The sequence below is a fragment of the Chiloscyllium plagiosum genome, chromosome 31 (assembly GCF_004010195.1).
Source record: "Chiloscyllium plagiosum isolate BGI_BamShark_2017 chromosome 31, ASM401019v2, whole genome shotgun sequence".
Lineage (NCBI taxonomy): Eukaryota > Metazoa > Chordata > Chondrichthyes > Orectolobiformes > Hemiscylliidae > Chiloscyllium > Chiloscyllium plagiosum.
The window spans coordinates 42,601,105-42,617,307 of record NC_057740.1 but is presented as its reverse complement, the minus strand read 5'-3'; the positions used below and the strand labels follow the sequence as shown (position 1 = coordinate 42,617,307).

At 45.6% G+C, this 16,203-nt stretch overlaps 1 protein-coding gene across 1 annotated transcript in view; it reads left to right on the top strand.

Annotated features, from left to right (window-relative positions):
- LOC122565061 (F-BAR domain only protein 1-like) overlaps window positions 1-16,203 on the top strand; it is a 41,728-nt gene that overhangs the window by 21,225 nt on the left and 4,300 nt on the right. Inside the window, exons 12-19 of the mRNA XM_043720691.1 lie at window positions 110-246; window positions 951-1,039; window positions 2,243-2,635; window positions 4,936-5,048; window positions 9,581-9,695; window positions 10,842-10,953; window positions 12,659-12,814; window positions 14,769-14,901. Coding sequence (XP_043576626.1) covers window positions 110-246; window positions 951-1,039; window positions 2,243-2,635; window positions 4,936-5,048; window positions 9,581-9,695; window positions 10,842-10,953; window positions 12,659-12,814; window positions 14,769-14,901 — 1,248 coding nt within the window. The remainder of the gene's footprint in view (window positions 1-109; window positions 247-950; window positions 1,040-2,242; window positions 2,636-4,935; window positions 5,049-9,580; window positions 9,696-10,841; window positions 10,954-12,658; window positions 12,815-14,768; window positions 14,902-16,203) is intronic.

Sequence of the window (16,203 nt, the reverse complement as noted above, 5' to 3'; positions counted from 1 at the left end):
TCCTCCCTGCACACATCTGCTCTGCACATCAGCTTCAGATCTCCTAGATGTCTGCACAGGGTTGCCTCAGGAAACTTGGATTGGTGCGTGTTAGTGAGCCTAATGGAATATAATTCTGTTGCTTCCTGGTCTTGATCTTGACACTAAATTATTCTTTTTTCACATGACGACTCTGATTTCTGTGTTTGCTCCAAATACAGAGGCAACTATGTTCCAATGCAGCAGCCCAGGCTCCGAGGCCAGCAGGTATGTGATCCGCCCTTCAGTGAGAGGATCCACCAGGGATTTTGGAATGTCTTGAAGTTTCATTCCTGCACTTTCATATTGGGAATTTGTTTTCAGGAGAGCAATTCATATCTGGCACTTGTCCTGGGATTCTTCTCCCTGGTTTGCTCTAGGCAATGTCCTGACAATTCCATCTTTTGTTCCCGGACCCTCCAGAACAATCCGACAGAGATGGTAACCCAGCTTCCCATTGTAGAAGAGTCTAGGGCCAAGGATGTCATCTCAGAATAAGGGGTTGGCATTTTGAAGGACAGGGATGAGGAGGAACTCCTTGTAAGGGTAGTGAATGTATGGAATTCCTTATCGTAGGGGGCTGATAAGGCTGGATTGTTAGGTATATTCAAGGCTGAGGTAGACAGATTTGTAACCAGCAAGGGAATCAGGGGTATGGAGAAAAGGCAGGAAAGTGGAGTTGAGGATGATTAGATCAGCCATGATCTCATCGAAGGGCAGAGCAGAGTTGATGGGCTGAATGGCCTACTTCAGGTCTGCTGTCTAATGGTTTGTGGTCTCAGGGATTCTCTGCCTTACATGGCTCTCTACCAACTGTAACCCCTGATGTTTCAGGCTGTCGTTTTTGTGTCTGGATTCACAAATGACCTGATCCTATTAACTGTGATATTTATTGCTGTGTTATCTCCCCTTTCCCCATTCTCTTCCGGCAGGACAACTGCCTCACAGAATGGTGACAGCTTTCTGGATCCACTATTTGGGCCTCCGTTGGACGCCATGTTTGAGAAACAAGAACTTGGAGGTAATGGGATTGGCTTATTCTGTGTCACTCACTCACTCACTGCCTCATGTTTACTTTGACATTGAGATGTTTCTGTTTGTGGGTGAGACCAGAACGATTGGCCGTCTATGTAAGAGAATCATTAATAAATCCAAGAGAAATAAATTCAAGAGAAACTTTATTTCTACATTCACGCAACTGTTAAGGTACTGCCTACCACAGGAAGGAATAGTATTGAATATATTTCAGCAGAAGCTGGAGAGGACATGGAGGAGAAAGGGATCGAAGGATATGATGATCGGAAGAGATGAAGAAGGGGTGGAAGCATGGAAGAACATAAATGACAGCAGCAGTAGGCATTCGGCCCCTCAAGCCAGCCTCGCCCCTTCTATAAGATCTTGGCTAATCTGCCCAAAAAGTCAATTTTCCTGTTCCTCGGATGCTACCTGACCTGCTGTGCATTTCCCGCACCACTTGGCTCTTGGCTCTTTTATGGCAGCTTCTCATAGCCCTCAAATTCTAAAATTGATTTCTTGTTTAAACACTGTGTGTGATCTTGCCTTCATATCTGCCTGGGGCTGTGGGGAGAATTCTGACCTTCACTATCCTCTGGGAGAAGAAAAATCGGTTTGAAACTAGTGTCCCCTTATTCTGTGTCTCTGCCCAACCTAGAGACAATCTCTTCCCTATGCCTACCCCAGGAGAAAGTGAGGACTGCAGATGCTGGAGATCAGAGTCAAAAAGTGTGGTGCACAGCACAGCAGGTCAGGCAGCATCTGAGGAGCATGAGAGTGGATGTTTCAGGCATAAGCCCTTCCCATGTTTACCCTGTCCAGAATCTTGTATGAAATACTGAAAGACAGCGGGTGCATCCTGTTTCTGTGATTATGACATAGCTGTACATCTATGGGACTGTGAAAAATTGGGGGTTCTAAGATCATCTTCTGCACCACTTTCATGTTTATCGGATTATATTTCACCCAAACATGAATAACATCCTTTCTGCATGAAGTTGACCTTTATCCTGCCAAATTATTACAAATTAATTGTGAAAGTAAAGTTGCTACAGATTTACCAGACCATGAGGTTGCTCTGTGAGTGAGAGAGAGAGAGAGACAGTTTAACCTGAGGGCAGCTACTCCTCAGGCAAGGGGAGAGGTTGAGAATGAGATTCCATTTTGTGATGCCAATGATCTCGCTGAAAGTCTTTCCTCCTCTCCCCAGCTCAGTGCCACCAGGTCGATGGGAATCCTCTGCCGTTGAGTGCTCCGACCAGCTCCAGTGCACTAGAAACTGTGGAAGACTCTGGACTCGATTCACCTTCTCTCCCGACTACTGACACCTCCTCACCATCTCCTGAATCTAGACCTTGGACCCCCCAGCCCGTCACCCCTCCAGCCTCACTACCACTTAACAGCTGCTTCTCCCCAACCTGCAACGAAGCTTCCTCTCGCCCTGTTCCTGTTTGTAACCTCCTATCGAATGAGGGGCCCTCAAGTATGGATCTTCACTGTGGCGCAGACAGAGAGCTGTCTCCTGTGGATACCTGCTCAAACACTGAGCCTTCAGTTCAAACTCCCCAGGGACTGGCCACTAACACCATCGCTTCAGCTACAGGTTCTGTTTCTAGTTTGCTTCTCGTTTTGTTTGCTTTGGGGAAAAAAATCTGTATTGTCCCTTTATTGACCAGAGTGTTGGACAGTTACAGGCTTGGTCACCTCCAGTGTCCAGATGAGCACACAATGACGATCAGGAGTTTATCTGGAAGGCAGTGGCCATTTTAAAGCTCCCACAGCCTCCCAGATACCCTCTGCCCAGCTAGTCTGCTTAGCACGGTGCCTGGATGGAGTTTGGGGACAGAAAGGGCAAGGAAGCATTTCCATTCCTCTGCCAGTCTCTTGTATGAGATTCCGGGCTGTATTTGATCCAGTTCAAATTTAACCTGAGCTGTTGGCGAATGCCTTATTCTCAGGCTGAGGGCATCACCATCAAGACTAGCGTTTATTGCCTACTCCTCCCTATCAAGGAGAGGTCATGGTGAGTTGCTTTCTTGACAGAGACAATGGCCCAAACCCCTTTCCATTCATTCTCACTGTGTAGTAACACAATGAGCTAAGTTTGATTGTGAGGACCTTGATGGGCCACTGGAGGGCAGTGATGAGGAACTGGATCCCTCCTGATATTGGATGTCAGTGTACATCGAAAGGGACTTAAGAATTTTTTTTAGATGATTAGATTCCCTACAGTGTGGAAACAGGCCCTTCGGCCCACAAGTCCACACTGACCCTCTGAAGAGCAATCCACCCAGACCCATTCCCCTACATTTTACCCCTGCACCTAACACAACAGGCAATTTAGCATGGCCAATTCACCTAAACTGCACGTCTTTGGACTGTGGGAGGAAACCGGAGCACCCGGAGAAAACCCACGCAGACACAGGGAGAATGTGCAAACTCCACACAGACAGTTGCCCAAGGTGGGAATTGAATCCAGGTCCCTGGAGCTATGAGGCAGCAGTACTAACCACTGAGCCAGCATGCCACCCTTTTGTAACACATGTCCAGTATCACTGTGCAATTGTAGTATTTGCTACACGATTAGCTTAAGAATCATATCTGAGGGATATGGGTGTAAAGTTCAGGTTCCTTCTGGCAATCTTGGAATTGTGGACTTGGTTTGAGTTAGCACAGGTTGGCATTTCACGAGTTCATTGACAACCTCCAACAAATATGTAAATAGTTCAGATTGTGAACTAACTTCTCAAGCTATTTTAGTGAATTATGTGGAGATCATATTATGGCACTGTCGTTCAGTGTGCATTACTGGTTCTCTTGTTGCAGATGAGCATTTCCTCAAGGAAGGGTGGCTATTTTAAATGGAAGATGCTTTCTGCGACCTACTAGCTGGTGTGACTTGTGACCTTTCAAGAGCCTAGGAGAATCTGCTCTGAATTAGCAGGTTTCGAGTGATAACTCTTCCAGTAAAGAAGCAGTAATGGCTACATGACTGTGAATCTTAGTTGATTTCCCATTGCTCCTCCAAAGCCTCTTCCCTGATTCCTTATTATCCACCTCTTCAGATGTTATAGGCCTGGCTCCTGGCCTCTCTGCTTGTCAGTTTTCCAACTGCACTCTTGTGTAGCATGTAGCACACAATGACTATTTTGGCTACCCTCGCAGTGGAATTCAGTAGATCTCCTCCGGAATGGTCAAAATACATAAAGTATACCTTCAAGATGCCAGTAGCTTGCTCCACACCAGTGAATAAGTGGCTGTGTTAGGAGGGCCTTTTGAGTTCCTTTAGTGGCTAAACAAAGGGTATCATCAATCATCACTTAAACAGCATTGTTTTATAAGGTGAAGCTAACCACAGGGAAAAAAAAAACCCATGAGGCAGTTGTGAACTCCTTGGGCTCCGCAAGTCGTGGCAGCTTCCTGCAAATGGATGCAAGAACACATTAATGTGGCTGTACGCTATCTGCGCATTCAGGAAGTGGAAAGATCTCCTGGTTGAGAAGGAGGCAGGTTGATGACTTGGTGTTCTTCTGGTGACCTGGGTGCAGTCAACAGAGGCCTGTAATGTAAAGGAAGCTTGTAAATTCAGCAAAGGCCATTGCTGAGACTACAATATTCTGAATTACAGGCAAAAACATCGGCATCAAACACTCCCAGGAAAGGGACAGCACAGGCTGAGATACAGACTAAAGCTCCCTCTACACTGTCCCCACAGCACAGGCTGAGATACAGACTAAAGCTCCCTCTACACTGTCCCCCTTCAAACACTCCCAGGATAGGGACAGCACAGGCTGAGATACAGACTAAAGCTCTCTTTCCGTTGTCCGCATCAAACACTCCCAGGACATTGTGACAACAGGTTTTGCAGTTGGGTTGTTTTCATGTGTCTGGTTGTGTTCACAGCAGCTTCCAGTGTCCAAGCAGAGGCCTCCGTCAGGGAGACGACACTGGTTGCTCCTCCACGCCGTCACTCAAAAAAGAAACTGTTCGCCATTCTGCTCGAAGGGACAGACGCAGTATGTATGGACTCCAATCATTTTCTCATTTTCACTCAGAAAATAGCTGATTAAGGTATAGAATCTCAAAGATCCACCTCCCCTCCTTTTCACTCCTGTTTGGTCATTCCCAATTGATTAAAACTGTTTCCATCCGCGCCCAACTTTACAAAATCCCGATGAACCAAATTTCTCCCCATCCATCCCGATGCCAATTGTTCAGCTGTGATTGGCTAATAAATGTGTTGTGATATCCTTTTAAGAAGGGAACATATTAAAGAGCAAGTGACCAGGATGTAGAACATGTGACCAGCAGCCATTGTCCATCCAGGATGCTATGTGTTAGTGGGAGAGTGTGTGGCTACTTCTGTCTCACAACCGGCTCTGTCTGGTGAACACCGTTTGGTAGGACAGGGCTTCAGTTTTGCTGAAAAAGGCCATCTTTTGTCAAAGATTTTCATCATGCACTCCTCTGGACAGTTTGCAAAAGTACTGGTGTAAAGGGAAATGACATTTCAGTACAGTGTGAGAAGAGTGTGCCTATTTTGCAACATTTAAGAGGCATTTGGATGGGTATATGAATAGGAAGGGTTTGGAGGGATATGGGCCGGGTGCTGGCAGGTGGGACTAGATTGGGTTGGGATATCTGGTCGGCATGGACAGGTTGGACCGAAGGGTCTGTTTCCATGCTGTACATCTCTATGACTCTAAGTGCACACTGGTAGAGGTGCTGCCTTAGAGATCGCAGCAGATTGATTATGATTGACAGTTAACTGCCAAGTTTGTGTTTTATTCCAGTTAAATCTGGCAGCTTGGCTTGGCGAAGCATTGCTGTGAGAAATGGCAGTCACCTATTTTGTTGAGTTGGAACAGGTGCCATATGTAAGCAGGGTCTTTCTGTTTGCAAGAGAGTCCCGGAAACGAATAAAAGTAGTTTCTACCAAATTGGTTATTAGTGTATTTATTAGCACAAAAAAGGTTATTTAACAAGTGTTATCCAAGGCTTTGAACAATTGTACCCAGACAGGTTTGATACCATAGAAAATGTCAAAGGTGATACAGAAGTCCACTCAAAGAGAATGGAATTCTGTTAATGGACCCTCCCGAAAAGTAGTGTTCACAAGAGTTTCAACAACAGGCTGGACAATATGAACTGTAATGAAACAAAATCAGAAATTGCTGGAAACTCTAAGCTGGTCTAGCAGCATCTGTGGAGAGAGAAATCCACGTTAATGTTTTGGGTCCATGACCCTTCAGAACAGTGTGATTTGACGGCAGCCTACAGCTCATGCTGGAGACGGTTTTGAATTTTTCAAGCACGGGTTGGTTGTCACCTAATTTTTGATATAATTTACCAATCTTTGGGACATAGAGCCTCCGTAACTAATATCATTTCTGCCTGAAATTCATATAGTATACCACACATTACCTGAAACTGTAGCCAGTCCCTGAGCCTGCAGACGTTAGGTGGCGCTGTAAGCAAAGTAGCCACATGGGAGGTTTGGTCTGATATACCAAGTGTGAACCGCGGCCCATGATCCATGCTGTAGGTAAGTGATACAGTGTAAAAGGACACTGGGCTGACCTGTGAAGGACAACCAGAGGCTATAAGAGGATTCAACCGAACAAGAGACCTGTGCAGTACACGTGTAATGATGTTGGAGACCTCACCCATAAACCTGGTGCATACGCCAATTCTCAGCCAGCCTGAGAAGGCTCCATTTTCAGAATGGAAGATCATTCAATGAAAGGGCAAGCAAACCTTCCACATCCTGTCTGTGACAAAGTCGCAAGCAAAGTGAAACCAAGGCTTTTGCCACAATTAGGATCAAAATATTTTTAATTGGCCTGCTCAGAGATGTTATCACACAGCTCTGAAGCAGGTAGGACTTGAACCAGGAACCCCTGGCTCAGAGGTAGGGACATTGCCACCTCATTGCAGTAACCCCCGACAAATAGCATTCGATACTCAACATTGGCAACACCTGCTCAAGTCAACCCAGGAGCTGGCGCACTCGCTCGGTCTTCCAGTCAGACTGGAGAAGAACATGAAAATGGACCATTGGGAGTCAATGGTACAACCCACAGACATAAAACTTGACTGCATGTAATGGAATGGCCATTGCTCACACTTGTACATTGATGACGGATAGCCGTAATAATGAGTCTCCATAGAAACCCCCCCAAGTATTTTGCCTGGTGAACAGGAGTGGAACCACAATAGCAGGACTGCCAGTGTGTACAGAGAACAGCGTGTGTCTATTCAGGAGAACACCAAGACACCAATTGAGCCAGAGAGGCCAGAAATAATTACCTTGATGCTCCAGGACTTGGAACAATTGTACCCGGACAGGTTTGATACCATAGAAAATGTCAAAGGTGATACAGTAATACACTTCAAAGAGGATGGAATTCTGTTAATGGACCCTTCCGGAAAGTACAGTGTTCATTAGAGTTTCAACAACAGGCTGGACAATATGAACTGTAATGAAACAAAATAAAAAATTGCTGGAAAATCTCAGCTGGTCTGGCAGCATCTGTGCAGAGAGAAATCCAAGTTAATATTTTGGATCCAGTGACCCTTCAGAACAGTTTGTTTTGACAGCAGTCTACCCTTTTTAAGGAGGTGTGACAGCCTTACCATATTACCTCCAATTTGAGCCCTGTCGAGTGGGTAGTTCATGCTGCTAAAGCATTTAATCATGATCTGTAGGTTGAAAAATAGGATTTTGACATTCTGATGTTACACTGAGGATTAATAGATCTGGACGTGGGATTACTGTTGCCAGCAGAGATCATGTGGAAGGCAACTTCGACAGCCTTGCTTAGCCATCACCTAGCTCTCCCAAAACCCAGAACAACCTCTTTAAAACCAAAAGCAAATGGGTGATACACAACAGACACACAGCGACAGAGTGGCTCAGTTGTTTGTAGGATAGATGGGCAGAGCCAGATATCGCACTCCAGGGAGCTGGTTACTCCAGGTATCCAGGAGCCTAAATCCTGCATAACACCAGGTGCAGCCATATTCAAGGAGGAATAGAATTAAACTTGGAGAACTGTGTCGAACACTGAAAGATATGCTCACAGTGGGAATGTGAAAGATAATCATGACAAAAACAACAACTTTTTACAATGTGTAAGACGCCAACACACCCACCAGTCAAAAACACAAATGTGAGCAGTCTCAAACTCAGGGAAGTGATAGCAACTTGGCATCTGGGAGGATATATATAGTCCTAGGCTTTATTGGTCAGAGTATTGAGTACAGGAGTTGGGAGGTCATGTTGCGGTTGTACAGGGCATTGGTTAGGCTACTTTTGGAATATTGTGTGCAATTCTGGTCTCCTTCCTATCGGAAGGACGTTATGAAACTTGAAAGGGTTCAGAAAAGATTTACAAGGATGTTGCCAGGGTTGGAGGATCTGAGCTACAGGGAGAGGCTGAACAGGCTGGGGCTGTTTTCCCTGGAGCATCAGAGGCTGAGGGGTGACCTTATAAAGATTTATAACATCATGAGGAGCATGGATAGGGTAAGCAGACAAAGTATTTTCCCTGGGGTGGGGGAGTGCAGAGCTGGAGGGCATAGATTTAGGGTGAGAGGAGAAAGATTTAAAAGGGACAATGTTTTCACACAGGGTGGTGTACGTATGGAATGAGCTGCCAGAGAAAGTGGTGGAGATAGACTCTTCGGTCCAACTCGTCCATGCTGATGAGATATCCTAAATTAACCTAGTCCCATTTGCCAGCATTTGGTCCATATCCCTCTAAACCCTTCCTATTCATATACCCATCCAGATGCCTTTTAAATGCTGTAAATGTACCTGCCTCCACCACTTCCTCTGGCAGCTGATTCCATACACGCACCACCCTCTGTGTGAAAAAAGTTGCCCTTAGATCCCTTTTGTATCTTTCCCCTCTCACCCTAAACCTATGCCCTCTAGTTCTGGACTTCCCCCAACCCAGGGAGAAGGCTTTGGCTATTTATCCTATCCATGCCCCTAATGATTTTATAAACCTCTATAAGGTCACCCCTCAGCCTCCGACACACCAGGGAACACAGGCCCAGCCAATTCAGCCTCTCCCTATTGGTTGGTCTCCGTGTGATTCTGAGGGGAATGCTGCTCTGTTGGAACTGTTGTCATTCGGAAGGTATACTCTCCTTAGGTCCTGCCTGCCCTGTCAAGTGGATGTAAAGGATCCTCTAGCAATTATTTGAAAGAGAGCAGGTGAGTTTTCTCCAGTGATCTGGAATCCAATATTAACCCCACAACCAATATCACAAAAACAGAACCTGGCTGTACATAGTAAGCTCCCACAGCTATAATTAGGTCCCACAGCCATTCTCCTATTTTAATATGGGACTAGACTTCAACAGGGACTTTAAGTGTAAGGCCTTCTGGGATATCCTGAAGATGTGGAAGATGTTGTTTCTCTTCGTTGTAACTTATTCACCAATCTCTCTCAGCAGTTGGTTAGAAACTTCAATCTGTGAATAGCTGTGATGATCTCTGCATGTTTTCATAAACTAATTGATTCCTTGTTTCCATCAGACCAGGCCTGTCAGCCCATCGGTTCTATCCCCTGCAGCCAGTCAGAGTCCTGTTGATGAAGCAGCCATGACACATCCCAGCCAGAATCGAACCACGACTCCAGCCTCAAGTGTGTGTACGTGCTCAGTCAGACTTGATTCATGTTGGGGAGTGTCCATGATGTCGCCATGTTTCCAGCATGTCTCACAGGGTAGCGCTCTCTGAGTCTCACCCCAGCAATCTGAGCCCTTAGCCCAGGATGAGAGTCCCAGTATGGGAGAGCTGTACTGGCCAAGATATCTTTTTCTGTTTTGGAACAGACATTAAATCTGTTCTCAGAGTTGGGTATGTTATTCCAAGGTGGGCTAGGAAGGACCCCTGGTTCCCCTGGCAATATCTTTCCATCAACCAACATCTAAAACAGATTGTGGTTATTATCATATTGCTTTTAGTGGGAACTTGGAGTACACAAATGGACTGCTACATTTTCAACATTGCAGCCGTAATGTACTTCTAAAGTAATTCTGGATTTGCTAAATGCTTTAGGATATTCTGAGGTTTGATAGCTACATTCCAAAATGCAAGTCTTTCTTTCACTGTTTATATCAATCTATGAGATGGGGCCAATTAGTGGCTCAATGAACAGCAACTCACTACATCTACTCTGACCTCAAGTCAGAGCCCTCCTCAAATGTATGGTTGATCTTTTTGAGAACTTTGTGTGTGTGGGTATATGCCGGTTGAGAATAAACTTTCTCACACAGTGAGTTGTTTGAGTATGGAAAGCACTTCATCCAGCTGCAGTGGAGGCAGCTTCATAGAATCATCAGTACAGGAGACCATTCAGCCCATTGTGTCTCTACTGGCTCTAGAAACAGCTACCCAGCTCGTCCTGCTCTCCAGCCCTATCTCTGTGCTGCTGAGGCAGCAACTGCTCAGCCTGAAATAGTCAGCCCTCAGTGGATCCTAAAGTGGATTTAACTGTACGAATCCAGCTAGATAGTGTAAGGATACGGGGTGGACCATTTCAGATTGAGATGAGAAGAAATGTCTTCACCCAGAAAGCAGGGAGCCTGTGGAATTCTCTGCCACAGAAAGTGGTTGAGGCCAAAACATTGAATGTTTTCAAGAAAGAGATAGACATAGCTCTTGTAACGAAAGGGATGGAGGGACGTGGGGAGTAGGAGGGTGAATTTGGGTATTGAGCTAGAGGATCAGCCATTATCGTATGGAATAGTAGAACTGAAGGTGGTGACACAGATGATTTATTTTTACTCTCCAGGTATTTCCCGAGGACCAAGCCCAGTGACTGTAGGCAGCCATGACACCTTGCCCATTGCAGCTGCTTTTACAGAATGTATTGATGCCTACTTCAGGGCTGGAGACTTTGCAAAGTGAGTATGATCGTCAGCTACAGGAAACTCTGCTAACTGTCAGCAGAGACTTTATACAGAGCCAAGTGTCTCAAAAGCTGATGTTTTCATTACAGGCATTCGGCTTTCTTCAATCAATCCAACAATAACAGTTGGTGCCACCCATGGGGAGTAGCTCGTGTTCAGTCTCTTCCACCTCCGAGTCTAAAGGTTATGGGATTGGGTTTCCCTCCAGGGTTTAATCGACATTCATTTCAGGCACACAGTGTCTCAATGTGCTGCTCTGTGAAAACACTCAGCTGAGGCATTAAACAATGTCCCTGTCTGTCCCCTTGGGCAGATGTGAAAGTTTCCATCAGGACTATTTTGAAGAAGAGCAGGAGATTTCTCTCCAGTGTGTTGGTTAATGTTTATCCCTGAACCAAGATGTAAAGCCAATAACCTGTTCCTTTCCTCACTGCTGTTTGTGGGATCCTACTGTGTGTAAATTGGCTACCTTGTTTCAGAGACAGCTACACTCACTGAAAATTGGGACATTGAGTTTGCGTAAGGTGATATAGAAATGCAAATGCTTCCCTTTTCCTTTGTTGCATGTTGGCTTTGAACAAGGAAATCATATTAACAAATCCAGGCAAAAAACCTTTAAAAGGGACACAATTTGAGTTTGGGAAGCATTTGCTGATGTAATCTCTATTTTCTCTCCATTATTCCGTGTTTGTCTGTATGATCTGCTGTCTGACACTGATCCGGAACTTTGCTTTTATGGTGTTGATTTATGAAAATAATGTGCATTGATTTAGCACCTTCATGATGGTAAAAGATCCAAAGGCATGTCTCAGAAAAGACTTTTAAAATACAATTGATATTCAGGCCAGTGATCAAAGTCTTAGATTCGATTACTTACTTAGATTAGATTACTTACAGTGTGGAAACAGGCCCTTTGGCCCAACAAGTCCATACCGACCTGGGAGGAAACTGGAGCAAACCCATTCTGACATGGGGAGAATGTGCAAACTCCACTCAGTCATTCGCCTGAGGCGGGAATTGAACCCGGGTCTCTGGTGCTGTGAGACAGCAGTGCTAACTACTGTGCCACCATGTTGCCCTTGCTCGGAGGGAGATTGTGGAAAACATTTTAAAGGAAGAGAAGGGGTGGATTAAGGAGGGAATCGGGTGCTTAGGGCCCAGGCAGCTGAAGGCGCTGTCACCAATGCAGAAGCGACCAGGGATGTGAGGGATACTAGAATGCAAAGATTGCAGGGATTTCAAGAGAGTTACAAGACTGGAGAAGGCTAAGGATGCCACGGTGAGATTTGAAAACGCGATTGAGAATTATAAAATGGAGACATTGTCAGAGCGGCCACCAGTATACGTCAGCGAGCACAACCGGTGATGGGTCTAAAAGTGTAGCACTGGAAAAGCTCAGCAGGTCAGGCAGCATCTGAGATGCAGGAGAGTTCACGTTTTGAGCATAAGCCCCTCTTCAGGAATGAACACAACAGGTGATGGGTAAACGGGACCTGGTCGGAATTAGTTTCGGAACATCAGAGTTTAAGAGATGATGATGTGAATGAGAAGGCTGACAAGCAGCCTAGATGAGGATTGGTGAGTGACAGGTAACAAAGAACCTGCATCCTGTTGATTCCCAGCTCCTGGAATCCTGCAGTTTTGTTCTGGCTTGTCTGTGCTCTCTATTGGGAATGGTGACGCTTTCCTCCTTTTGCAGTGTGATTGTGAAGCTGACTGGAGATCTCACCATGTCCTTCCCAGCGGGAATCATTCGGATCTTCAGCGGGAATCCATCGCCAGCTGTCATCAGCTTCAGGATTTTGAACGCTAACCGCATTTCGCAGTTTTTGTCCAACTCACAACTACTGTACAGGTGAGCTTCCAGAAGGAAGAGAGTGTTAACATGGCAGGGGACACAATTCATCTCTGTTTGTTTTTTTTTTCCAAAAAGCTGGAATTCTTGCCCGTATCCAGGTAAGGGAGGGGTTTGTGACGGAGTATGAGAGTTCTTGCAATAGAAGGTAACTAGGACCAAGGGGATTGCAGTCTCTTTGCTAAATAAAAGCTGGGCAATAACCTGATGGATTTAGAGAAAATGTTTCCAGTGTTGGGGAGGCCAGAACTGGAGGTAATTTATTAAATTCATTCATGAGGATGTAGGCATCGCTGACTGGGCCAGCATTTAATGCCCATCCTTAATCGCCCAGAGGGTAGTTAAGGGTCAACCGCGTTGCTGTGGGTCTGGAGTCACATATAGGTCAGACCAGGTAAGGGTGGCAGTTTCCTTCCCTAAAGGACATCACCGAACTAGTTGGGTTTTTCTAACAATTGGTGATGGTTTCATGGTCATCATTAGACTCTTTGAATTCAATAAAAATCTGGAATTAACTTGCACCATTTGCCTTGGTGGGATTTGAACCAGGACATTAAATTAAAAACTGAAAGAACTGTCGATACTGCAAATCAGAATCCAAAACAGAAACTGCTGGAAAAGCTAGAAGGTCTGGCAGCATCAGTGGAGAGAAATCAGAGTTCACCTTTCAGGTTGAGTTACCCTTCCTCACTTATGAGGGATTACGAGGAAGGGTCACTCAATCTGAAACGTTAACTCGGATTTCTCTCCACAGATGCTGCCAGACCTGCTCAGCATTTCCAGCAATCTCTGTTTTGTCCCCCGAATGTTGGCTGGTATCTAGATTAATAGTCTCTCAATTAATGCCACTGGGCCATTGCCTCCCCACTAAATATGAATATCAGGATAATCCAATCAGAGAGCAAGGAATAGGTGGGAGTGGCTCCCATAGGGACTGGTTGTGGTAAATAGTATCAATAGGTTGGAGGAAAAGATGGGTGAACACAAGGGAGAGAAGAGGCAAAGGAAATATTGACAGGTCCATGTGTTTGGGTGAAGGTGGGATAGTAGAAGGCTTGTTCGAAATAGAAAGGCTAGTATGGTTCAGTTGGGCTGAATGGTCTGTTTTGTGCTGTAAATCTTGTGTCCTAAAACAAAGTGAGTGAAATAGTGTACTTTATCTCAAAGTAGCCAGAATGCCAAGGAGGTGAAAGTGATGCTGCAGTTGTACAGATGTCTGGTCAGACTCTTTGTGGGGGAGGTCTCTGGTCAGATTCACCACCATGAAACTGGGCCTAGATGAGGAGGACAGTTCACACAAAAGAACATAGTGTTTCTTGGGATTTATGAAGTTGAGCAGGAATCTAAATTGGGTGTTTAAAATGATAAAGGAATGGATAGGTTGATGGAGAGCAATGATTTCCTCAGGGGTAGGGTGGTGTAGGGGTGAGGGGTGTGGGGGTTTAAAATCCAGGCTGAGCAGGTTGATGGCAGGAGCCACATGTTTTACACAAAGTGGCATGGGAATCTAGAAGCTTCTCTGTCAAAAAGCTGTTAATGCGAGAGGTCAGATGGAGCATTCGAGACTGGGATTGATAAGTTTCTGTTGGGCAAAGACACCAAGGGGATGTGGAGTAGCTGGGATTGGCTGGAGCTGCTGAGGTCAGCCAGCGCTGGCCACCTGAACAGAGCAGAGTCTCGATGGACTGCTGCTCTGAAACCAAACCAAATGTCAAGACAAGACCGTGTCAGAGGATTTGTGGGTGAGGATCCATGGCCAGGAAATGGTTGAGTGTTGGGTCTGGCCTCTTTTGCTCAATAAGGGTTAAGGGCAGCTTCAGAAAGTCTGCAGGAACTGGTGAAGGTTCTTGAAGATTGAGGGGGTTCTGCAGGCACCGTTTCTGCTGGAGTTACGACATGGCGATCCAATCCAGCTGCTTTTGAATCTAATCACTGCCTCTGTCTCTCTGAGCAGTGACCTGTCACAGAGCGATTCCGATGTGAAAGATTTCTGGTTGAATATGTCTGCACTCACTGTCCAGCTACAGAAACAAGCCAAGCAGAATCCTGGTGCCTCCTACTTCAACATTAGCCTCCTCAAATACCAGGTATGCAGAGAGGAAACACTGTTGAAATGGACTTCTAGTTTACGTAGCACCTATCACACTGCAGAGCTCATCTTACATGGTCACTTTTACTGGGAAATGAATAAATTGAAGTATAGTTTGGCCCCAAACTAATCGAAACATGGAACAGGTTCGAAGGACTAAATGGCCTCCTGTTCCTATGGTTATGTATGTAAGCAGCACAGCAGGATCCCAGTAACGTCAGTCAACTAACTGACCAGTTTTTTAATCATACATGTTACTGATGAGGCCATCATTGTCTAAAAGACCTGGTTTCATCCATTGGCTCACTGTGGATGGAGGGAAGGGTGTGGATGGAGGGTTTAGGTGTCAGGTTGATGGGGTCTGGAGTCACGTATCGACCCAGGCTGGGTAAAGGTGACGGGTTTCCTTCCTAAATGAACCAGTTTATTTTTCAGAGGAGTTGCTGGTTTTGCTTTTTGTTGAGACTGGGTGTTACATCGATGACATTGCCTGTAGCGTTACCTCCTGGCCCCACCCCACCCCACCCCATTCTGAAATAGCTGCACACTATAGAACATAGAATGTTACAGCACAGTAAAGGCCCTTCGGCCCACTCCACTATATTGCACCGACCTGTGAAAATAATCTGATGCCCATCTAATCTACACCGTTCCATTATTATCCATATGTATGTCCAATGCCCATTTAAATGTCCTTAACATCGGCGAGTCTAATTCTGTTGCAGGCAGGCCATTCCACGCCCCTACCACTCTGAGGAAAGACACTACCCCTGATAGCTGTCCTAAATTTATCACCCCTCAATTTAAAGCTATGTCCCCTCGTGTTAGCCATCACCATCTGAGGAAAAAGGCTCTCGCTGTCCACCCTATCTAACCTGCTGACTATTTTATATGTCTCAATTAAGTCACCTCTCAATCTTCTTCTCTCCAACGAAAACAGCCTCAGTTCCCTCAGCCTTTCCTGATAAAACCTGCCCTCCATACCAGGCAACATCCTAGTAAATCTCCTCTGAACCCTTTCCAAAGCGGCCTTACCAGTGTCTTATACAGCTGAAGCATGACCTCGTGGCTCCGAAATTCAATCCCCCTACCAATAAGCGTCAACACACCATATGCCTTCATAACAACCCTATCAACCTGGGTGACAACTTGCAGGGATTTATGCACCAGGACACCGAGCCCTCTCTGCTCATCTACACTACCAAGAATCTTACCATTAGCCCAGTACTCAGCATTCCTGTTACTACTTCCAAAGTGAACTACCTCACACTTTTCCGCATTAAACTCCATTTGCCACTTC